This window comes from Dendrobates tinctorius, unplaced genomic scaffold (genome assembly GCF_039654945.1).
Source record: "Dendrobates tinctorius isolate UK_male_01 unplaced genomic scaffold, ASM3965494v1 ptg000040l, whole genome shotgun sequence".
Classification (NCBI taxonomy): domain Eukaryota; kingdom Metazoa; phylum Chordata; class Amphibia; order Anura; family Dendrobatidae; genus Dendrobates; species Dendrobates tinctorius.
The window spans coordinates 15,115,106-15,141,540 of record NW_027361708.1 but is presented as its reverse complement, the minus strand read 5'-3'; the positions used below and the strand labels follow the sequence as shown (position 1 = coordinate 15,141,540).

The 26,435-nt window shown below is 41.6% G+C and overlaps 1 protein-coding gene across 1 annotated transcript in view; it reads left to right on the top strand.

Annotated features, from left to right (window-relative positions):
- Nucleotides 1-14,889: 14,889 nt before the first annotated feature.
- LRIT1 (leucine rich repeat, Ig-like and transmembrane domains 1) overlaps nucleotides 14,890-26,435 on the top strand; it is a 74,332-nt gene continuing 62,786 nt past the window's right edge. The window contains exon 1 of the mRNA XM_073574829.1: nucleotides 14,890-15,179. Within this exon, the coding sequence (XP_073430930.1) occupies nucleotides 15,058-15,179 (122 nt within the window). The 5' untranslated portion in view covers nucleotides 14,890-15,057. The remainder of the gene's footprint in view (nucleotides 15,180-26,435) is intronic.

Below are 26,435 nucleotides of genomic sequence, written 5' to 3'. Positions count from 1 at the left end.
GGTAGCATGACATGGACTCTACAACCCACACAAGTGGCTCAGGTAGTGCAGCTCATCCAGGATGGCCCATCAATGCGAGCTATGGCAAGAAGGTTTACTGTGTCTGTCAGCGTAGTCCAGAGGCTGGTGGCGCTACCAGGAGACAGGCCAGTACATCAGGAGATGTGGAGGGGGCCGTAGGAGGGCAACAACCCAGCAGCAGAACCGCTACCTCAGCCTTTGTGCAAGGAGGAACAGGAGGAGCATTGTCAGAGCCCTGCAAAATGTCCTCCAGCAGGCCACGAATGTGCATGTGTCTGCACAAACGGTTAGAAACTCCATGGGGATGGTCTGAGTGCCTGACATCCACAGATGGGGGTTGTGCTCACAGCCCAACACCATGCAGGTGGCACCATTTTGGAAACTAGAACCTTCAAGTAACTTATCTAGATGAGTGATGAGCACCATGAACCTCCAGGTGGTTCACAGAAATTTAAAATGTTGAGTTGCGAAAATAAAAAAAAATCTAATTTTTTAAACAAATACATTTTGTGCTTTACTCTGTAGTCTCAGGTGCTACAGAGCAACCAGCCTTTAATATAAGGCCATATCTCATATTAGAACACAGCATGCTGAGCTTTCAGCCTCAAGATGGTCATTCCCATGAACTGGGATTCTTTCATAACAAATTATTCACAGTCATTATTTTTCCAAAAGTGATTTTTTCCATGTTTATTTTTACATACATCCTCCTTACTATGATATATGCTAATTAGTGTAAAGGTGATATATCCTCTTTAAGCCTGTCTTTATTATGAATTGCATAATGTTCATTTTCCATCTATTATATTGGTGCCTTTTAAATAAATAACATTTCCATAACGTTTGCATTCAATTCTGTTTCAAGGTTTGCGTTATAAAGCAATGTTTTTTCCAGTTCCACAAGTGTCCATGTAACATTGTGTGAAAGACATTTATCTATAATTAAATAGCTGCTGTAACACGTACACACCCGGGTTGCAGTAGTTGACCTCTGCATATACAATGTAATGCATGAAAGTCTCTGGGATTAGACTGGCTATTTCTTTTACGAGATGTACATTCTTTGAAATGAAAGTACTCACCAGAGAGACTGCTGCAGAGCTGATAGAAATCAGTTTAATACAAAAATATGCTAGAAGTTTCATATCGATTTTTTTCTGGTGGGCAGAAAAGAAATACATAAGCTATATTTTCTAAGTGGTTTATGGCACAGAAATATTTTAGAATGGAAAGGAAAGTAAGGATGGCCTTTATATAGAGTTAGTTTGCCGGAATAGATGTTCTATTCTGAATTTCATACATTCCAAAATGCACTCACTTTATTAGAGATATGCACTTTTCAATAAATTTGATGCAATTTACTGTTTTTATTTTCCCAAAGACTGATGTATTAAACACTTAGGCCGGGGTCACACTAACCGACGCACAATAAGGTCCGTATTTTACATGCGTAATATGGAGAAATATCCCCTAAATAGTGCTCCGTATGTCATCCGTAATCAAGGTGTGGTCTCGTATTTTGCGCATGTAAGCATCCGTATGTAATCCGTAAGGAATCCGTATTGCGAGATTTTCTTGCCAACTTGCAAAATGGACATTTAACGGTTTTGAGGCCTGCAAACTATTTAAATCATTAGCCTACACCCTATTTAATGGCTCTGTAACAGGTGGCTGCCTCTATTCTGTCCATCTTTGACCATGCCTTGACTAGGTGTGTTGGTGTTGTATGGTCAACATGACAGACAGTCTGAGTTTCAACACAACTGAGGAGGTTCTCTTCTACTGGCTTTTGTCACGCCGCTTTGGTCAGCCATACCCTGTGATAGTGGATCCGCGGAGGAGGAGACGCATGTGGGTACATCCACTTTTGAGGCAACGACTCACAAGAGGTAATTTCTACCGGCTCTATTCTTCTCTGCAGGATCATCCAGAAAAATTTTTTCAATACTGTTGCATGAACCTTGCAACATTTGATCTACTCTTGGAGACAGTGCGCCCTGGGATAACCTTTCAGGATACAAGGATGCGCAAAGCTATATCTGCAGAGGAGCGACTTCTACTCACATTACGGTATGTACTACATAACCACATTCTCTATGTTCATGATGTGTTGCCAAAGGATGTGTATTTTCTTATTTGTGCTCATTTTTTTGGCCTCATCTTAGTCCGTATATATTTAAACTTACAGACCAGAATGTTGTGTGTAATATGTACTGAATATCACGTAGTCATTATGCTTGAAAAAATATGTGTGTTAGTAGATATGAAAAAAGAAAATGTTTGGTATGTATGTAGCTGTTGTTTTTCTCATTTTTGGATTCTAAATGTTACATTTCTGTTGTTCTTCAGCTTCCTGTCCACTGGCCTGTCTTATGCCACCCTCCACCATGAGTTTCTCATTGGAAGATCTACCATTTCTGGCATAGTCAGGTCGACATGTAGTGAAATCTGGTCAAGACTACATCAACTCGTCATGCCCAAACCCAGGATGAAAGACTGGTTGAGGATCTCAAGGGACTTTGAGGAGGAATGCCAGTTTCCAAGCTGTATTGGGGCCCTTGATGGGAAACATATCCAGGTGCGTAAGCCGTCGAACTCTGGCTCCCAAATCTTCAATTATGAGCAATACTTTTCTATTGTATTGTTTGCTCTGGTCGACCCTCAATACAAGTTTATAATTGTCGACATTGGGGCCTATGGAAGGATGGGAGACTCAAGAGTCTTCAATACTTCCATTATGGGTCGGCGGCTACGCACCAACCAGTTGGATCTACCCCCACCACGCCAGCTACCAGGCTCGACTCAAGAATCAGTCCCTTATGACCTTGTGGCAGATGAGGCGTTTCAGTTAACGCGCAATGTAATGAGGCCATATCCCCGACGCAACCTGGACCACCGGTGGAGAATTTTTAACTTGCGCCTATCACGTGCTCAGCGACTGGTAGAGTGTTCCTTTGGCATTCTTTGTGTCAAATGGTGGGTCCTCCAGTCTGCCATTCAGCTGAGTGAACAAAATGTGAATGAAGTTATAAAAGCATGTGTTGTTCTTCATAACTTCACCAGGATACATGATTGTTCATCCTCTGCTGGTGTTGTGCATGAGTCAGATAATGTGCGTAGGGCGAGATCACATGTCAACCCTCAACGTACACCACTCTCTGGTCTCAAAGTGTATGATATTTTGACAAATTATTTTATGTCACCTGAGGGGGAAACTTCTTGGCACGATCATGCTGTGTCTATGTTGTAAATTTTTGCTTTTTGTCTGTGTAAATATATATATTTCAACCCCTTATGTTTCTCTCACTTTGTAATTGCCTTGGTAAGTGTATGTTAGTATGTCATGAACTTTTTGCATAATTGAGACAGAGACGTAAAATTGTGTTGACAGATTTTTACTTTTGCCAGGTTTTTTTTCAAACCATATTATTGCCATATGGTAAATGTGGCAATGGCACAAAGTGGTCTTTTTGCAGATTATAAACGTAACAAACAACACATTTGCAGAAACATAAAAATAAAAAAACAAAAAAATTGCACAAACAATATTCCAACATTACAAATGGTGGTAGGTCGGGGGAGGAGAAGGCGGAAGACCAGCCTGTGTTTGCTGCTGGCTATTTTGCCCAACTTGGCCATCACCCTTTGTGGGGGCATACTGTTGCCCATGATGTTGGTAGTGTACTGCCTCCTGTGATTGTGGTGGGTACTGCGCAGACTGACACTGGAGAGGGGCCTCCTGTTGGGGCTGGTAGGCCTGTGGCTCATACCCACCAAAATAACCATGTCGTCCCCAACCAGGTTGGGACCAGCCTCCAACACTGGGTGGGAACAAGTGGCCATATTGGTGAGGTTGGCTAAAGGCAGACATATGTGGCTGCTGTGGGCAAGGTTGGGGGTGAGGTGTAGGCCAACGTGATGGAGGATCCTCAGAGCCAGATTGAGCAAGCATGTGTGTGTGGTCTAAGGCGTATCAGATGGGGAAAGCTGCCACCTCTCCAGATATTCAAATAACTCATATGGGATATTGGGGGGTGTGCTTGCGTCAAGCAGGATCTGAAAACATCCTCGAATACATAGCTTCACCTCATGGGGAAGGGATCGAAGATAACGGGCCAGGCTGTGTGAGTACGCCTCCTCCCCATCATCATTATTCACTCCAGCAAGATAATTGAGTACCCCTGTGTCAACATTTGTATGGATATCTTGGGCAGGGATCTGGTGCCTTCTTCCTCGCCGGAATGGTCCAGCAGGTTGTGGGGAGCCCTGTAGCTGAGCAGTTGGGCTGCTGCTGATGTTGCCCTGATCATCCTGTATGGCGGATGGTGCTGCATCAGACTGTCCTGCTTGTGGATGTGGTCCTGGTGGTGGGGTTTGTGGTGCAGGTCCACATGCAAGGGCAGGCGCAGGGTGATCAGGAGAAGAAACTTGACCCATGCTTCTAGGAGGGGGAGAAGATGGGTCTGTATCTGACCCAGTTTCCCTTTCCGTATGGTTAGACTGAGTTCTGTTATGAAATATAAAATAGCCAAAATAAAGAACATTAGTTTTGGCCCTGTAAAGTATCTGTGTAATGTGGTGTGAGGTATCTACTTAAGGTCTCAGATCCAGAATTGGAGCGAGGAAGGAGAGGTGATCATAATACACATACAGTATTTTCTCTTTGTGTGGCCTGCATCAACACTCCTGGCCCGCTGCTGACGAACCCACCTGTACTGGTCACGGATGCTGCTCCAGCGTCTCATCACATCTTCAACTGCAATGTGAAAGGAAATATTCTAAATTTCATATATTTGCTAAATAAAATTTGCAAAAATTTGCATAGTCATGTGGCCTTCTAGGGTGAGCTTTCTACCCAGGGTGGCATATATAATTGGGGCAACCAGGCCAGATACACAGGCTCACAATAGCTCAGGGGTCAAGTAACTTCTCTTAAATTGTTTACCTAGGAGGATGAGGAGCTTGTGGACAGGGACCAATTATGTCAGGGTAAGACAATGGGTCAAATAAAAATCTACAGGCCTCAAGAGGCAAAAAACCAGGGGGCAGGGGGGCTCAGCTGGTACTGATGGTGGTGGTGCATCGGCTGGTTCTGGCAAAAGCACAATAGCAGCTAAGGCAGGAGGTGTTGAGCCTGCGTCATTGTCTGGCCCAAGAAGGCCTGTAAGGTTCCCTTTTCTTGGAGTAGGAAAACCACTTTTAAAGCCGGAGCATCAGGAACAGGTTTTGGCGTACATTGCCGAAACAGCCACCAGCTCTATTGCCTCCTCTTCTGAACGTTCGAAACCTGCAAGCATGGAGTCGTCAGTGCAGGGTTCTGGTCAGGAAAAACACCTTTCCTTGTGTCCTTCACCCCCACCAAAAGTTAAGGATGCGGCAGCCCACACTTCAGATTACTCTATGGAGTTCTTTTCACATACCATGCCTGGGTTATCCAGTCAAATCCTGAATTCCCTAGTCCAAGATTAATCTGACATGGAGTGCACTGACGCACAGCCACTGCAAGGTGATTCTGCTTGTACATTGACCCAGAGCAGTACATTGCCCTCACAGTCTACTGATCCAGAATCTGACCCTGATGAAACTCAGGTGCCCCTTCCCACATACTATACCACCTTACACGGTGACAAAGAGGAAGGTAAAGAGGAAGGTGCAGATGACGTTGAAGAGGAGGTGATGGAAGGCCCAGTTCTTGACCCAGATTGGCATCCATTGGGGGAGGAGGGTGGTGCTGGCAATAGTTCAGATAAGGAAAAGGATCTACAGCAGGCATTGACATCGCAGCAGCGGTTATCTGGCAGGCCTGTAGCTGTCCAAAAATGTGGAACAAAAACTAAAAGAGTTGCAGGACAGCTTGGCCAGACGGTCAACTTAGCAAAGCGTGCAAGGCCAGAAAATGTATACCATAGTAGGAAGAGTGCAGTGTGGCACTTCCTTGTCCAAAATCCTACTGATGAGGCAAAGGATACCTATAAGAAGTGCAGAAGGACCTTTAGCCAAGGTAAACAACTCAGAAATTTGAATACCAGTTGCATGCTTAGACATTAGCTCAACATGCACTTGCAAGCGTGGACGGACTACAAAACCTCAGGTAGCACATGTGCACCTGCTCCGACTGAAGGTAGCCAGCAATGCTCCATCGCTTCCCCCACTGTAAGACCACCGCCACCGTTAAGCACACCACCAGCACTAAATGAGAAGATGTCGTCGCAAGGCCAATGCACTCAGGGAATCACAATGGTTTTGCAACACATCACTGAATCTAGGCCATCACCACCAATACCATCACCAACCCCCTCTCACTCCATCCGGTCCACCGCTACTTGCCCCATATGCAGCTCTCCAGTCCAGCTCACCCTACCAGACACTCTGAGTAGGACAAAAAAGTACTCATCCTCTCATCCGCGTACACTGTGTTTGAACGCCTACATTGCCAAACTAATCTCATTAGAGATAATGCCCTACCGTTTGGCTGAAATCGAAGCTTTCCACGAGCTCATGGCCTACACTTTCCCATGCTATGACCAACCCAGTCGGCACTTCTTTTCTCGACAAGCCATCCCTGCCCTACACGGGCATGTGAAAGACCGATTTGTCCATGCACTAAAACAATCAGTGAGTGGAAAGGTGCACCTCACAACAGATGCATGGACCAGTAGGCATGGCCAGGGCCGTAACGTGTCCATCACTGCACACTGGGTTAATGTGGTGGATGCAGGCTCCACAGGGGACAGCGGCGGTAGTACAGTGCTGCCTAGCCCACGGTATAGGAAACAGTTGGCTGTAGGCTTTCACTCCTCCTCCTCCTCCTAAGCGTCAGCAGGCTGTGTTAAAGATTCTGTCTTTGTGCGACAACATACACACCGCGGAGGTACTGGCCGACTACTTGCAGCGACAAACAGAGTCATGGCTTGGCAGTCTACATCTTGAGACAGGCAAGGTAGTCAGTGATAACGGCCGTAATTTTGTGGCAGCCATAACCCATGCAAAACTCACATATACCTTGCCTGGCTCACACTTTGAACCTGGTGGTGCAGTGCTTCCTTAATAATTATCCGGAGTTAACATCCCTGCTACATAAGGTGCAAAGACTGTGCTTGCACATCCGTCACTCAAACGTCCACTCAACTCGTATGCAGAAGCTGCAGTGATTGCTCCACCTCCCCAAGCATTGCCTAATCATAGACGTTGCAACAAGGTGGAACTCCACCCTGCACATGGTTGAGAGGCTGTGCGAACAGAGGCAGGCTGTAATGCATTTGTGGGAGGATACTCGGGCAGGCAGTTTGAGGGAAGACATGGAATTGTCTGGTGTGCAGTGGTCAAAGCTGAAAGACCTCTGTAAAGTCCTTCAGTGTTTTGAAGAATGCACACGGCTGGTAAGCGCAGACGACGCCATCATAAGCATGAGCATCCCACTTATTCGTCTGCTCATGCAAAGTTTGATGCACATTAAGGATCAGGCGTCTGCAGCGGAGGAGGAGGAGGGAAGCCTTGATGACAGTCAACCATTGTCTGGTCAGGGAACTGTCCTGGACGAGGTGAAGGAAGAGGAGGAGGATGAGGGGGATGATTATTTTGGGCAGGAGGATGCTTCTCAGGGGGAAAGAGAAAATGTTGGCATTTTAAGGTCAGGTACAGTGTTTGTGCGTGACTGCAGGGATGTGGATTTGCCAGAAAGTGCTCCTCCACCAACCACAGGCTGTGCATCATTGACACCTGGAACATTGGCCCACATGAGCGATTATGCCTTGCGGATCCTAAAAAGGGACCCCCGCATTGCCAAAATGATGTGGGATGACGACTACTGGCTGGCCAGCATCCTCGATCCTCGCTACAAAGGCAAATTACACAACATCATGCCACAGGAGAACCTAGAGATAATATTGGTTAACAAAACAAGCAACTCTGGTAAACCGTTTGTTTGAGGCTTTCCCAGCACACAGCAGTGGTGCTGGTTCTCCCTCGAGCCGTAGTGGGCACAATGGAAGAGGTGTTCATGGTGCACACAGCCGAAGTGGTGTTGGAGACAGGGGTTTAATGACCATGTTGTGGAATGATTTCTCAAATACCGCTCACACGACTGCTAATACTGCATCGATTAAAATTGACAGGAGACAGCAGTTGTCAACTATGGTTAAAAACGACTTCTCCTCCCATATCGATGTTCTCCCTCACAGGTCATTCCCCTTTGACTATTGGGTCTCTAAACTGGACACCTGGCCTGAATTGGCACAATATGCCTTACAGGAGCTCGCTTACCCTGCTGCTAGTGTGTTATCTGAAAGAGTCTTCAGTGCTGCTGGATCAATCCTGACAGAAAAAAGGACTCGTCTGTCGACCCAAAATGTTGATGATCTAACCTTCATTAAAATGAACCATGCATGGGTTTCAAAGGATTTTGTCCCACTTTCCCCTGATGAAACATAGGTTGCCAGAAAACTGCCTCGCTTTTGTCCTCCCCTTCCTCGGACTTGTCCAATTCTGTCCTTTGCAGCAGCTGAATGTCCAGCCAACACATCAACATATGATATTTTTTAAACCTCCTTAACTGGGCTGCCCACCCCCCCAAGGGCAGGGTTCGAACACTTGGCGCAGCCAGGCAAGTGCCGTTGCTCTGAACAGGTGGATGGGCCCACTGATGGCCGACGGCACTGGCACAGGGCCCCTCAAAGTACAATACAGTGTCTCTGATGGTGGGGGGCCCATTTGCCATCAGACACACCAGCATACTATGAGGGGCCCTGTACCAGTACCGTCGACCACGAGTGTGCCCCCCCTGCTTAGTCATGGCCACAGCACTTGCAAGTTGCAATACTTACCTCTCCCTTCTCCACCGCTGTGTAGTCTGGGCAGTTAAATCCTTCACTTGGATGGCCACTAGAAATTTGGTGTATTAATCGATGATGGTTAAGATGTAGCTATGCCCTGTCCTGCTGGCCTCTACCTTCAGATGATCAATGGCTACCATTTGTAATGGACGTCAACTTACAAGCGGATGCAGTGGTGCTTTATGATCACCTTTCACAGTTGTGATAGTCACAGACATGTGACATTCCTGCCACCATTTTTCAACGTCTCCTCTCATGCCAATCCAATAGAATCGCCTAGGGCCTGTGGCTTCTGTCTTTTGTAGTCGAAAATGACCAGACACATCATGATAGGAAGTGAGGACCATGTCTACATCTCTCCCTGTGATCAAAATTTGATGGAGATGAGTAATGGTGATGTGATCCACGCTACTGCGATAAAGCAATCCTTTCTTCACAAAAAAACGTTTTCACTGTCTCCACAGACACAGTAATTGAGGGTCTGCATCGCCTCTGCAACATCTACCAGGAGGTTTCCCACGGTGAGTAATTCCCAAATTTCTGCTAACACTCGACTTTCCGTCTGTACTTGTATCCATGTAGTTTCCAGTAGCGGAGAGTCTGGACTGGCTTACTGAGATTGAAATATATACGAAGATTTAACAGTACCACAACACTGTATACTGTTGTACGTTTCAACTACCTTTCCCTTTTTCTACTTTTTAAATTCTGGTGTAATACATAGTGAGCCTGTGAGTGTCTGTGTCTGAATCCGGAAGCTTAGACAGAAATTAACAATTACCCCTAGACTGGATACACCTGGTATGTGCTGATGCAATACCTTTGTTCAAAATTTTATATTACGGTATCATCCATAGTGAGTGAGCGTGTGTGGTTTACGCCTTATATGTATACGGTGAATCGGAAATACCAATTTTTATCCTATACTCGATACAGCTTGTATCTTGTAATACAGTACCTTTGTTTGACATTTAGTAATACGGTCAAATCCATACTGAGTAAGCGTCTGACAGTGACTACGGGACTAAGTATATGGAGATTTCAATTGGACCCTATAATATATATACTTGCTATCTTGTTATCCAGTACCTTTTCTACAACATTTTTTATTATGGTAAAATCCAGACTGAGTGAGCGTCTGAGGGTGACTCCGGAAATATATACCGAGATTTAAAGTTTGGCCAACACTGTATACAGCTGTACACTTCTGATACATTAACCTTTTTAGCTATTTAGATTCTGGTGTAATCCATGATGAGCCTGTGAACGTCTGTCTGTTACTCCGGCAATATATTTGGAGCTGTAACCTTTTTCAACTTTTTATTTTATTGGGTAATCCATACTGAGCCTGTGAGCGTCTGTGTATGACTCATGAAATATATACGGAGATTTACTGCTATCCCTAGACTGTATAGAGCTGTATGCTTCTGATACAGTACCATATATCTGCTGGTATTTTGGGTCCATTTTCCAAAACATGAGGAAGTATGGTGGAAGAGGATGCGGATGTGGGGGGGCCACCTGATACTGATGGTGGTGGTGGTGCATCTGCTGGTAGTGCCAAAAACACAATAGCAGCTAAGGCAGAAGTGTTGTGAGTTCATTTTCCCCTTCACCTTTGATGTCTGATGAACTCCCTCTGCTGGTGAAGAGAGGTAGTGAAATTGATTGGGATGGGAAGAACCTGTTATCTGAACAGGCGGAGTATGATTGGACATCTGGAATTTCTGAGTGGATATAAGGCAGCCAACGCCCTACAGGGTTTGCTGGTGATCCTTTCTGCTCTGAGCTCTGGCATCCAGTTTTAGTTCCTGTCTACTAAAAGCTAAGTTTTTGCCCTACTATTATTCCATGAGATTTTGTCTGGTTTCCTTAGGGTTTGTATTCAGCCAGTCCTGGTTGGTACTGGCTGAATTCCATTTTTGTCTCTGATCAGTTGATCTCTTTGCTCTGTTTTCAGAATATACCTGAGTGCTGATATAGTGATTTTGAAGTCTAGCGACATCAGGGCCTTTTTTCCTATCAGACGGTTGGGACATTTTTGTAGGGTTTTTTGCGGATTGCAGCCAGCATCTTTTCTGTCCTGTCCTATCCAGTTAGTTGGGCCCCATCGTTTGCTCAGCCTGTCTTTCTGTCTGTGTTTGTGTTTTCATCTGTTTTTCACCGACAATACATGTTGGGGGCTGTCTATTGCTTTGGGGTCTGCTCTGGGGCAGTTTAGATTTCCCCTTTCTTTCTTTAGGCTTATGTAGTTCTCCGGCTGTGATGAGGGGTCTAGGGCACCGTAGAAACCCCCCACGGCTACTGTTAGTTGTGGTGAATAGGATCAGGGGTCTGCAATCCGATAGCTACCAACCTCTCCGGTTTTCTGGACTTAGCTAGTATTTTTGTTTTCTCCTCCTCCGGTGACTCATTCATAACACAGGAGGTGTTGAGCCTGCGTCATGGTGTAGCTATGGAAGGCCTGAAAGGCTCCGTTTTCTGGGAGTAGGTACACTGCTTTTAAAGCCAGAGCATCAGGAACTGTTTTTGGCTTACATTGCTGAAACAGCCTCCAGCTCTATCGCCTCCTCTTCTGAAGTTTAAAAAAATGCAAGCACTGAGTCGTAACTGCAGGCTTCTGGTCAGGAGCAACCCCTTTCCTTGTGTCCTTCAACCACACCAAAAGTGAAGGATGCGGCAACACACACTTCAAATTACTCCATGGAGATCTTTTCACATACCATGCCTGGGTTAATTAAAAATGGGGCCCATCATATACTGGAGCATTATAAATGGGGCAGTTCAGACACTGAATCAGCATCTATGGGGCACATTATACACTGGAGCTTTAGAAATGGGGCCTATTATATAAGGAGCATTATTTGGGCCCAACATACACTGGAGCATCATCCATGAGGCACATCATATACTGGAGCATAGTAAATGGGGCAGACCAAACATTGGAGCAGCATCTATAGGGCACATTATACACTGGAGTATTAGAAATGAGGCCCATTATATATGGAGCATTATTTGGGCCCAGCATACACTGGAGCATCATCCATGAGGCCCATCATATATTGGAGCATTGTAAATGGGGCAGATCAGACATTAGAGCAGCATGTATTGGGCACATTATACACTGGAGCATTAGAAATGGGGCCCATTATATATGGAGCATTATTTGGGCCCATCATACACTGGAGCATCATCCTTGAGGCCCATCATATACTGGAGCATTGTAAATGGTTCAGATCAGACACTGAGGCAGCCTCTATGGGGCACATTATACACTGGAGCATTAGAAATGGGGCCCATTATATATGGAGCATTATTTGGGCCCATCATACACTGGAGCATCATCCATGAGGCCCATCATATACTGGAGCATTGTAAATGGGGCAGATCAGACACTGGAGCAGCATCTATGGGGCACATTATACACTGGAGCATTAGAAATGGGGCCCATTATACAGTGGGGCAAAAAAGTATTTAGTCAGTCAGCAATAGTGCAAGTTCCACCACTTAAAAAGATGAGAGGCGTCTGTAATTTACATCATAGGTAGACCTCAACTATGGGAGACAAACTGAGAAAAAAAAATCCAGAAAATCACATTGTCTGTTTTTTTTTCATTTTATTTGCATATTATGGTGGAAAATAAGTATTTGGTCAGAAACAAAATTTCATCTCAATACTTTGTGATATATCCTTTGTTGGCAATGACAGAGGTCAAACGTTTTCTGTAAGTCTTCACAAGGTTGCCACACACTGTTGTTGGTATGTTGGCCCATTCCTCCATGCAGATCTCCTCTAGAGCAGTGATGTTTTTGGCTTTTCGCTTGGCAACACTGACTTTCAACTCCCTCCAAAGGTTTTCTATAGGGTTGAGTTCTGGAGATTGGCTTGGCCACTCCAGGACCTTGAAATGCTTCTTACGAAGCCACTCCTTCGTTGCCCTGGCGGTGTGCTTTGGATCATTGTCATGTTGAAAGACCCAGCCACGTTTCATCTTCAATGCCCTTGCTGATGTAAGGAGGTTTTCACTCAAAATCTCACGATACATGGCCCCATTCATTCTTTCAAGTACCCGTATCAGTCGTCCTGGCCCCTTTGCAGAGAAACAGCCCCAAAGCATGATGTTTCCACCACCATGCCTTACAGTAGGTATGGTGTTTGATGGATGCAACTCAGTATTCTTTTTCCTCCAAACACGACAAGTTGTGTTTCTACCAAACAGTTCCAGTTTGGTTTCATCAGACCATAGGACATTCTCCCAAAACTCCTCTGGATCATCCAAATGCTCTCTAGCAAACTTCAGACGGGCCCGGACATGTACAGGCTTAAGCAGTGGGACACGTCTGGCACTGCAGTATCTGTGTCCATGGTGGCGTAGTGTGTTACTTATGGTAGGCCTTGTTACATTGGTCCCAGCTCTCTGCAGTTCATTCACTAGGTCCCCCCGCGTGGTTCTGGGATTTTTGCTCACCGTTCTTGTGATCATTCTGACCCCACGGGGTGGGATTTTGCGTGGAGCACCAGATCGAGGGAGATTATCAGTGGTCTTGTATGTCTTCCATTTTCTAATTATTGCTCCCACAGTTGATTTCTTCACTCCAAGCTGGTTGGCTATTGCAGATTCAGTCTTCCCAGCCTGGTGCAGGGCTACAATTTTGTTTCTGGTGTCCTTTGACAGCTCTTTGGTCTTCACCATAGTGGAGTTTGGAGTCAGACTGTTTGAGGGTGTGCACAGGTGTCTTTTTATACTGATAACAAGTTTAAACAGGTGCCATTACTACAGGTAATGAGTGGAGGAAAGAGGAGACTCTTAAAGAAGAAGTTACAGGTCTGTGAGAGCCAGAAATATTGATTGCTTGTTTTTGACCAAATACTTATTTTCCACCATAATATGCAAATAAAATGAAAAAAAAAACAGACAATGTGATTTTCTGGATTTTTTTTCTCAGTTTGTCTCCCATAGTTGAGGTCTACCTATAATGTAAATTACAGACGCCTCTCATCTTTTTAAGTGGTGGAACTTGCACTATTGCTGACTGACTAAATACTTTTTTGCCCCACTGTATATGGAGCATTATTTGGGCCCATAACACACTGGAGCATCGTTCATAGGGACCATCATACACTGTAGCATTATGTGGAGCTCATCATATACTGTATGTAACATTATGTGTGACCAATTATTCTGTATGGAGAAATATATGGGGCTCATTATTCTGTATGGCGCACAATGTGGTGGCCATAATACTGTCCTGTTTTTGAGCTTTTGTACAATTTAAAATAGATCAGTTATGTCATGTAAGCAGTGAAGTATTTGTCATTGTACTATACCTATATTTCGGAGCATCAAGAGTTGTGGTATGTGTTAAAGGGGCGCACTGACACTCTTTGGCCCAGGGCACATGAAAACCTGGAGCCAGCCCTACCCCCCACAACTTTAGCCAAATAACCTCCAGTTTTCAATGCGCAACTATTATTATGATGTAAATTAAGGTTGACAAGCTTCAGTAATAAGAATTGATGTTTTTGGCATTGAAATGGGCACTGAAGGTGTGTTTACTGTCCTCCACTTCCTGCCGACTTTGCTTCCCCATTGACTTGCATTGGGTCTTGTGTTTCAGTCGGCCTCCGACTTTTCGCTATAGTCGGCCGATTTCGTTCGACCCGACTTTTGCGAAAGTTGGGTTTCATGAAACCGGACTCTACCCTAAAAAAGGCAAAGTCGCTCATCTCAACATCTGACCAACATGCTGGTGGGAGCCCAGGCCCAAATTTTGCACCACGTCCCACAGGATTCTAGGAGCCGCTGAGATACTGTATGTGTTTTCTTCCCAGATTGGTAACAACAATGATATATCTTTAAATATTTTTACAGATTTTGATAAGACAACAGATAAAATAAGAAATGGTAGTGCTTATAATTATTTTGTGTAGATATCTCGCCTGTAACATGCATAACACTGTGGCATTCTCATGTAACAGCTAAGATAGACGCTTTCCTATGACATTCCAGGAAGCAATAGGCAGCGACAGGAAAATAACCAAGTCCTCTCACTAATCCCCTATCCTATTTTATCTGATGGATTGAGCTGCAGCTAAAGCATCAGTCTCCGACTGGAAGCTGAAGACACTCAACAAAATGTGACCAGGTGCCACCTACAAATATCGCTGGGTTCCCCAAGGTGCTCCTCATGGTTAGTTTTCACCATGTGTGTCTCTTTGGTCATCTTTGGTTGCCTGGTGTTTGGAAGCCTTCCTTTCTTTTGCTTTTCCTGTCCATCTCAGTGCAGCTGTACATTTCACTCACTCAGTGATGAATCTAAATCAAGGTATGTCACCCCTATGTCTTCTGTTCATATATCTATCAAGTATGTAGCTACTTGCTTCTAACCTGTGCATAATATATTGCTTGTACGCTATTTTTTTTATTTTCCTGATTCAGTTATCCTGCCACTTCCTGTGGCCAAAGGATTAACTTCTGAGCAGTTTGTAATCTGATTTCAAAGAAAGCATTGAATGCCTTCTGTAGCACATAGAGACTGTATATTTATGCCATGGGTATCTGGAAAAATGCGGACAGTATTACAAATGAACAGTAAATGAAATATGTATTCAACAAGTGATTTAGAATTGTAATTTTAGATAACTATATTACATATATTCTTCATTCATTCATTTATTTTACTTACCTAAATATTCCTAGCTGTCTATAACATGATGTATAGGGCTCATATATGCAGGTATGTGCCTGTATGTGGAGTTTAGAACCTGATAGCTTCCATGCAGTGCCATGCAGATTTTCCTTTAGAAGCATACATGCTGAATGACTACATTTGCAGCATGGAGTTTGGTGGAAATGACAGTTGTTTTGTTAAATTTTTATGTAAATGCAAAATTATAGAAATAAAGAGGTACAACAACAACAACAACAACAACAACAAACATTTGCATTGCTCTTTTGTCATGTTGTTCTAGTGCTAGGGCAGAAGAGGACCCATGGCTCAATATAAGCCATAGTATTGACATGTGCATATTGTATTTTATAAATGTTGCCTTTTATAATTAAGGAATAGAATAATTACAGTTTTTGGGCAGAAATTATTGGGGCTCTGCTGATTTATTTTTTTTTATTGCTGAATAGAATAAAAATCAGTTGCAGTATGTTACATTCAAAGGCCACGCAATTTTTCTGACAATTTATTTTTTTATTTATGGCAGAAAAAAGGGCAGAGGTTATAACCATGACCGTAGTAAATGGCATATATTTTAATGCAAATGTACCGGAAATTTTTTTTTACTTTGCACTGACATTTTCCCCATGTTTATATGTTATCATATGGGCACATAATTATATGAAGAGTTCATAGAAAATCAGTACTGACAACAATTTTATGTACATAATGCATAATTATACCGCTATGGCTCCACTTATGGTCATTTACAATATAATGTATGTTACAGTTTAGAGCATATTTAGCTTGCACATAAGTCTGAATTATAAAGCATGTTGTAATGCCAGCAAGAGCATGGGGGAAATGGGTTAACAACCCTGGTCTGTGACTGAATCCATTCCGCCTTAATTGAATATCCCTTTGATTATTTTGTGGCCCAGTGATTTTTTACAGAGACTATTTTAATTAAAAACGTGGGCATTGCTAATTTCAAAGAAACAGTTCTGTATCTATAAATTAGCTTGGTAAGTAAATGCTGGATATTCCATGAGACTACACTGTGTTAGCATTGTTGGGTTTGTCGTACCTATTTGTCTTAGGGGTACACATAACAGCTATTAATTCAATCAAAAGGTGCTTTACTGCAAAACAAGTCACCGATCCATTTACTGTAATTACTGTAGTGACGGCCGGAGAGAAGGTCACTGCGGCTCAGGCGGCCAATAACTCTAATTGCTGTCAGCCCATGTGCATTATGGTTTATGGCTGTTTTGGCCTTCATCCAAACAACATGTAGAGTACTTGAATCTGATTGCATAATACTACAGAAAATAAAGTGTGAAATCTGCTATCATCCATGTAAAGTGTTTAAAATAATAAAGATAAGATAGAAATGATAAAACATTGATGTATTATATTTATAATTTAATTTTATTCCTTCTAAGGCTGGCAACACAATGGAATGTTGGCAGAGCCAGGCAGGAAGGATATTTTGCCCAAAATGGCTGCATTTCATAAAAATTGATCTTGATTGAACGAGTAGATTTTGCAACATTTTGCTAAGTCTCCTTGCAATGACACATTCCTTCTATTTTGTATTAGAAATTAGTAGAATACTGCACAGAGTACACAAGCACTTCTTAGATGTGTTGGGTTTACTAGCACTGCGTATGGAGTTTAAGCATCAGGAATACCAACATTGAATGGTGAGGCCAGACTTTGTGTCTACTAGCACTTCATAGCCAGTCTGCGTATAGGGCCTAACAGCACTGCAGAGACAACACAAGAATTGGGTCTACCAGCATTACATAGCCAGTCCAGGCATAGGATCCATGAGCACTGCATATGGAGTTTGGGCATCGGGAACACCAACATTGAATGGTATGGCCAGACATTCTGTCCACCAGCACTTCATAGCCAGTCTGCATAAAGGGCGTATCAGCACTGCATAAACAACACAGGCAAGGGGTCTACCAGCAATACATAGTCAATTCAGTCATATAGTCTATCAGCACTTAATATGGATTCCAGGTGTTGGATTTACTAGCACTATATTGTGAGTTTAGGCACCTGGAATACCAACACTGAATGATGAGGCCAAGCATTGTGTCAACCAGAACTGCATATCCAGTCTGGGCAAGGAGTCTACCAGTACTGCATACAGAGCCCAGGTGTTAGGCTTACTAGCTTTATACAGGGAGTCCAGCATCAGAAATACCAACACTGAATGGCGAGACCAGACATTGTTTACTTCAGCACTGCATATCCAGTCTGGATGCAGGATCTACCAGCACTGCATGGGGACCCAGGGGTTGGGTTTACTAGCACTGCATAGTGAGTTCAGACACCAGGAATACTGACACTGACTGGTGAGGACAGGCATTGTGTTCACTAGTACTGCATATTTAGTCTGGGTGTTAGGTCTACCAGTACTGCATATCCAGTCCAGGCAATGAGTCTACCAAAACTGCATTGGGAGTCCTGAGTTTTATTGTACTTGTTCCAATTGAGATTTCTGAACTGGCTGCAGGTCTCCTGACCCTTACTCACAGAGTCAGGTATGTCTATGAGGCTGTTGAGCACATGGACCATACATGTATTCAAAGATAGGGGCAAATATTGAAATCCAAGAAAATTAAACTGAGTATTAGGAGCTTGAGATACCAGACTTAATGAGTTCATCAAATTGTATGTATATTTATATGCCAAAGAATTGTCACATCAAATTGTTATCATGCAGGTTCAATAGATTAGAGCCATATACAAGATCCACAAAGCCTCAAAATTCATCACAATATGGCATCCAATAACATAGGGTAAAGTAGGATTACTATGTCCTTTGATTATTATCCAACTACAGGATCAGTAGGTCACATCTCTAGAATGGGGGATATACCACTTGCCCTCTATAGTGTTCAATAGGACCTGAAATGTCCAAAGTGGATAATGATCTGGTAAAAAACCCCTTTTAGGAAAAGGTAGGCAAAGACAAGGATCGGGACCTGGTATCACCTCTATAAATCACAGACCCTAACCAATTAGTCGGTTAATACCATCTGGAAAACAGAAAACATCTTACAAGTGTCTTAAGTCTGGGATACAGGACTAGACTAGAGGTCCCACTATCGGGTTCACTTCTGCACTTCATGTAGATGCAGGAGTAGATGTATGGTGGTAAATAGCTACTTTTTGCACATTTTTTTGCACATATGCAGTTTATGTATATGTCTTTGTCTAATAGGAGTTTTATCTAATAACTCAATAAAAGTTAATGTTTAATATATCCCAAGTTGCTAATACTCATACATGTATTCAGCAGCCTCAAGGACATGTGAAGTTGGTCTTAGGAATATGTTTTACTAACCATGAGATACCTATCTTGCTAAGGACACATTTCCTGGTAATATATTTCTGGTCATTGTCACTTCCACATGTTTCTTACAAAAGCTGTATCCCATAGCTATATCCTATTGCAAGTTCACACATTAGTTGCAGTAACTTTTGTGATTGCACATGCACTTCACACATCTGCAGATTGTGCACGTGTTTATGAAACCCATTCAGATGTATGGGCTCTGTGAAAAATACTTGCATGCAAGGCAATAAACCAGCTCACCCTCCACCAGCTGCAGCAGGTTCTGGAGTCTGTGATCAGCGCTGCTGCAAGCGCTCAGTTCGATACAAGAGAAAGAAAAAATGATCCAGCTCCCGATACGTTATAGATAAAATCCAAGACTTATTCTTATTCTTTTAAAAAAGAAATATTCAAAAAAACATTTGCCAAAGGATATTTGGAAAACAAAAGGGGGGGTGGAAACATGCGAGGAAGAAAGACATATATTCACCAGACGCGTTTCGAACAGGACATGGTGTGAATGAACACTAAACCATGGGGGGAACCTTATATATCCATCAGGTTAATTAGAAAACAGGTGTGTAGCATTCAGGAAAGAGAAAAAATGGGGGGGAGACATAATGGAATAGCCAAAAAATGTACCTATGAATAAACATGAAAAATAAATAAAAACAAAAACAAGAAATAATGTAATATAACTAATAATGCAACAATTTTTTTTTTTCGAAAGTTTAGACCTCGAGGAAGCCATGTATCTAAAGCAAAAAACCAATATGCTTCTCTACTATGTAATGTGTCATTTCTGTTGCTGCAGCGCACATTTTTAAATATGTGTTCAATCACATAGATTGTAAAACTGGTTGTCTTCCTATTGTGAACATCCACAAAATGCTTAGAGGCATGGACATGGTATGATTAGAGGGATGTTCAATGTCATATAGATGTTCCCTTATGCGTGTTTTAAGCTCTCTAGCTGTGGAACCTATATATTGTAATTTACAGGTGGTACACTCTATTACAGTATGTAGATAACATGATCTGTATTACAATTTAGGAAGCTCCTGATAGGATAATGTGACTGCTGGAGAAGGTGGACATTTTAATGGCATGTGGACAGGTTTTACAAGTAGCAGAACCGCACCTGTGAAAACCGCTAGTTGATAACCAGTTTTTTTAATAGTAGCGGAGTGTGACTTAAAAAAGACTGCATGAAAAACGATTTCCAATGGTAAGGGCTTTGTGAGAAACAATTCTAATACCTTTACTCAATAGTTGATCTGTTATATGATCATCATCCCTTAATATTTTTAAATTTCATTTGACAATATTGGAAATAGCTGGAAAAAAAGTGATATAGGTGAGTTTTAAAGTAGGTATCATGGAATTAGTCTGAATGAGATTATTCCTGATCTTGGTATCAGCAATTTTGGTTGCACGATCCAGTGATGAGTTTGGATAAATTTTAGATTTGAGTCTGGACTTAATGATTTTAGATTCTTTACAATAGGATTCCTGATCACTACAACTTTTGTTTTTGCACTAATTAATTCCCCAACCGGAATGGCTTTAATTGTATGCGGAGGGTGAAAACTGTGTGCATGCAAAATAATGTTTCCGGAGGAAGATTTATGGAAGGTAGTACTATGAATAGGTGAATTATGAATTCCTGTGAGGTCTAAATCCAAAAAAGAAATACGAGTACTATGAACATGATTAGTGAAATGTAAATTAAAATGATTGTTATTAAGATTATGTAAAAAAGAAGGATTATCAGACATGGGGCCCCTCCAAAAAATTAATATATCATCTATAGATCTAGTAAAATAAACAATAGACATTAGATGAGGATTATGAAAATTGTACACCAAGCATTCCTCCCACCATGCCATAACTAAATTGGCAACAGATGGAGAAAATTTTGCAACCTTGGAAACTCCACTATTCTGCAGAAATTTTTTTTTGTCAAACATAAAATAATTATGTGTTAATAAAAGTCAAAACAAATTTAATAAATTCCTGTAGATCTTGTGAACATAAACTGTATTTGGCTAAATGATGATTTATAGCAGAAATAGCTATGTGGTGGGGAATGATGGTGTACGATGAGATAACATCACAAGTGAGTCATGTCCAAGAATTAGACCAATTTATGTCCTTAAATGTTTCCAAAACATCACACGAATCTTGGATGTAGCCTGGAATTTGACGTACAAGGGGTTGTAAGGCAGAGTCCAGGCACTGTCCAAGAAGCTCACCAATAGATCCGATGCCTGATACAACAGGCAGTGGTGTTCCAGATTTATGAGTTTTTGGTAACCCATGCATATTGGGTACGACAGGATAATCCACAATTAAATATTCAGATTCTTTCTTTGAAAAAATACCAAGGGATACACAATCCAGAATTATTTTGTTTTATTTTTTCATTTTTTCAGAAAAACATAGTGAGGTCATTAGCAAGAGGAGTGTAGGTGGTAGTATCTGCTATCATAGAGTTGATGATAAAAGGCATAATCCTCACTGTTTAATACCACCACCGAGTCCCCCATGTCCAACATTTTGATGGTAATGTCTGATCTTGCATTCATATTATCAAAGGGAATTCGTTCAGATTTTGACAGATTGAATTTTTTGTGTAGAGCACCAGAGTCATTTTGCAACATTTTCAAATCACGTTCAATAGCCACCTGAAAACGATCCACTACTTCAGTTCTCGCATGAACCGGATAGAAATGAGGATTCTTAGTACTAAAATTATGTATAAACTGTGTGTCTTGAGGAGAAATCTGGTCAGAATGTAAGTCCATAAGGCAAGTTAAACTAATTTGGTGTTTCATTCATCATAGCATAGGCCTTGACCATTTCTCCAAATTTAACTTTTATGATTGTGGCCAAAAAGTTCAATTTTGGTCTAATCACTCCAAATGACCTTGTTCCAGAAGTTTTGAGGCCTGTCTCTGTGCTGTTTTGCGTATTGTAAACGAGATACTTTGTGGCATTTGCACAGTAATGGCTTTCTTCTGGATACTCGACCATGCTGCCTATTTTTCTTTAAGTGCCCCCATATTGTACATCTTGAAGCAGCCACACCACTAGTGTTCAGAGAGTCCAGTATTTCAGCTTATGCTATTTGTGGGTTTTTCTTTGCATCCCGAGCAATTTTCCTGGAAGCTGTGGACAAAATTTTTGTTGGTCTACCTGACCGTGGTTTTGTTCTTACAGAGCCCCTGATTTTCCATTTGTTAATAACAGTTTGAAGGCTGCTGACTGGCATTATCAGTTCCTTGGATATCTTTTTGTATCACTTTCCTATTTTATACAGTTCAACTACCTTTTCCTGTAGATCCGTTGATAATTTTTTTGCTTTCCCCATGACTCACAATCCAGAAATGTGAGTGTCTGGATGAAAGATGCAAGAGTCTGTCTGGATCGCAGAAACTCACTCAGCTTTTCTGCACACACACTGATTACAAGCAAACAGGTCATAGGTGAGGATGTTACCTTTAGTAGCCATTCAAACACACTTGTGTCAACTTCTGTGCATGTTATCAGGCCCAAATCACCAGGCTATGTGACCTTTTGGTCAGGGTCATTTGGATGTTTTGGGTTGTCATTATGATTTAAAAACAGAAAACACAATAGTTTGACAATAAATGGCTTCACCCAACCACTAATCATGAGTGGAGAAAAAGTTTTGGTGTTATCATTCATATTCTCTGAAAAAAGGCCAAGAAAGCAAAATTCTGCCGTGGTATGTAAACTTTTAAACACAACTGGACATATATATACACACAAATATATATTTGTTTTTTACTGCTTTAAAAATTAGAACTTTCTAATGGTTTGTGCCAATAGTTTCTGAGTAACATCATTTTTTATTTTTTCATTGATGGAGCTGTATAAGAGCTTGTATTTTGTGGGATGAGCTGTAGTTTCTATTGCTGCTATTTTTAAGTGGGTGGTCCTATTCAGTGATTGACAGTTTTCTCTGCTTGGCTATGTATGCAGAGATAGAAGTTAATCACTGAGCAGGACCGCCCACTGAACTCACCAGGGATTTTAATAAATTTAATACAAGATATACTAATTCTTTTCCAACAAACTTAAACATCTTTCTGCTCAGTTTCTTCTCTATACCATGCTGTCCACAGATGAAAATACATGTATCACATGATAGGATCACTTTTAAAATACCACTCCAGCATTTTTTTATTTTAGCAATGGAGTGGTTCCCTGACCCTAGCATTATATTCAGCAGCCTCTGCCTTCAGCTCTTCCTAGCGCCGCTCTGGTCCCCATCTTGTGATCACAACTTCTGACTGACCAGAAATCAGAGGTAATGGACACAAGCGCTCAATGTACATCTAGAGTGTCTCTCTCTGGCCTTATTCTGGCTCTCATAGACTTACATTGATTAGTGACTCCCAGATTACCCAACAAACTCTTGAGCACTCCGGCAGGTCACAACCTGGAAAAGAATGACTATAACAGCACCAATTACAGATGAAGACGGCGTCTGGTGAGAATAATTCTAGGGACAGGGAACTTAGATTATTGACATCACCCCAGCAGTGAACAAAAGAAATGCTGGCGTGGTGCTATAAATAATTTTATATTTGATAGATCAGAGTTTACCAACTATGTTTCTTTTATTTTTGTTTTGTAATGGGAAAAGGGAGGGGATTTAAAGTTTAGGTATTTTTTTTTATGCAAACTACTTTTTTTTACTCTCCCCAGGAAAATCGAACCTTTGATGGCTTTATATTGTCTATGATATAGTTAGAGGAGTATTCCCATCTCCAAGATCCTATCCCAATATGTAGTAGGGGTAATAATATTAATATTAGCAAATACCTCCAATTAGAAATTAGTATAATTCTTCTGGTTTGCTATGTCGCTTACCCCATGTGCAGGGCATTACAGTGGCTTAGGTTTGCATGGTTATGGGCACTACCAACTATCTAAGTAACTGTCACTATATGAGTGGCCATAACCATAGATACCTAAGCTACTGCAATGTCCTGCACATAGGGTAAGCGACATAGCAAATCAGAACAACTATACTACATTTCTAATTGGAGGTATTTTCAATATCATTATTATTATTATACTCTTTAATTATTGCAATAAATTGTGAAATTAGTGAGCTTCCATGAAACTCAGGCTTCTGGCTGCTACAATAACTCAGATCACCAGTGTTAGGGGCAGGCTACCGAGCCATACATGGGACATACAAGTGTCTCAGATGTCAGAAAGAGGTTATTTGGTTTCTAAAAAACCTGGGCTAAACAACAACGTTGGTGGTTTTTAATTTTTGCACGACTAAAAACAACCAAATCATAGGAAAATTGTAAGCAAGATGCAGTTGCACAGGATTTATAATTTGGTCTATGATAGAAAATTTGTATTCAGCTTTGCCAGGTTGTAACCAAAAATTCAGCAATTAGTAGATGTGACTAGAGGTGTGCCCGCTGCTATCGCATCGGGAGGGAAGTGTGTGTATGTGAGTACGTATGTGTACATGTGTGTGTGTGAGTACATGTGTGTGTACGTGTGTGTTTACATGTGTGTCAGTACATGTGTGTGTGTGCGTGTGTGTGTACGTGTGTGTGTGAGTACTTGTGTGTGCGTGTGTGTGAGTACATGTATGTGTGGGTGAGTACATGTGTGTGAGTACATGTATGTGTGGGTGAGTACGTGTGTGTGAGTACATGTGTGTGTGTGAGTACGTGTGTGCATGTCCCGCAGCTGCCTGCCCACCCACCTCCGTGCAGTCACAGCCGGCAGGAAAGAGGGTGGTTTGCGGCCTGTGCTGGAGATGTGAGTACATGTGTGTGTGTGTGTATATGTGAGTGCGTGTGTCATGTACTTTCCCCCATAGAAGAAGCTACACGCGAAACGCGCGTCGGGGCACCAGGACCACTCTCAGGTCAGGTATAATCTATCGGGTGTTATCTTTTGCACAATGATGTGTTCAGTGGACTAAATCTTCATATGTTTACCTAAGCTGCTATACACTATTGGCACTTTGCAGGCGTACTACCATTATGCTAATCGATATATAGTCTATTGAACTATGCTACTTTTTGTAGGTGTTTTGCACTTGTGCACTTTATAGGCTGTTTTCATTATATGGCATTTGCAATGACTATGTACAAAATAGCTTTCTTTGCTGGCTTGCACTATTGCACTTTATTATGTTAAATAATCCATTAAGGACTTTTTTTTCCTATTAAAGTGCTGCTGGCATATATTGATGCTTTTTATTAAAAAATGTTTTCCTTGCAAATACCTTATGGATATTTATCCAATTTTTTCTGCAGACACCATTATGTTTTTCATTGTGTAAATACCAATATGGTCTTTTTAGGATTTTTTGAGGAATTTTATTCCTAGTATGGACTATTATTTGGTCATATCTATTTATCTTCACTAGAGGAGAATCTTCTAAATATTGTATGCAATTTTTCAAAAATCCTTTAATTGTACCAAAGTGATCTGTGGCTAGTAGTCCTATTTTTTGCATATGTATCTCCATTGTCTGATGTTAATATATATGTTTGAATAAAGATGGATTATGATTTATTTGTACTGGGTGTATACTTCCGTTTTTTGTAGGAATTGTTTGTGTATAGGAAGTGCTATTGATTAGGCCGTTGGAATTTCTTTTCTTGGTTATATTCTATTTCATGAGTTTTATTTTTTTTTAAAATTCTGTGGAAGCATGGTTGAATAGCAGTGTCTGACATTCATTTGCTAATTTTCATAGATTTTTAATTTATTATTACTTTTGTCAGATTCAAGTTATTTCTGTGACCATTGTGGGTTTTTCTGTCATTAAACGAGGGGTACAAACAATTTTGACCACATGTGAATATTACCCTTTATTCATATACTTAAGTTTTTATTTGAATTGCTCTATTAGTATAAATTTCCATGATGCAATTATTGTCTCAATATACCTAGGCCCGTTAGAAAATGTAATTCACAGTTTTTAATATTTGATATGTTATATGATTTAAATCCTGCAAATAGTGCTTATTAGCAACTATATATTTCAGAAGTGATGGAGAATAGCAATGAAGAACAAAGATTCATAAAAGTTCTTCAATAATATATTAGAAATTGGCATATTATAGTAATATTTATATGTCCCCCCTTAAAAATATGTAGGACTGCAAGAAGTCAGATGTTTTTTACCATTGCTTTACAAATCTATCTCTAAGATACACCATATTTTTTGGATTATAAGAAGCACTTTAATTTCCCCTAAATTGGGGGGAAATGAGGGGTGCGTCATACAATCCGAATAGTGAAAAAATAGGGAAAAAAGTGAAAAAATATTTCTTACCGAGGGGCTGGCGACAGCTGCGGAGCAGATTGGTAGAAGGCAGCGGCAATACAGCAGGCCTGTAGCTGGGGGTGTTGGTGCGGTTATCGGTGGTGTTCGTTGGTATGTGGGTGGCATAGTGCAGGCAAGCACCATTGCATTTTCGGGATCAGGCTGCGAGTTTACAGATTAGAGAACGAATATCCTAATGAGCGCCTGTGTCTACGAC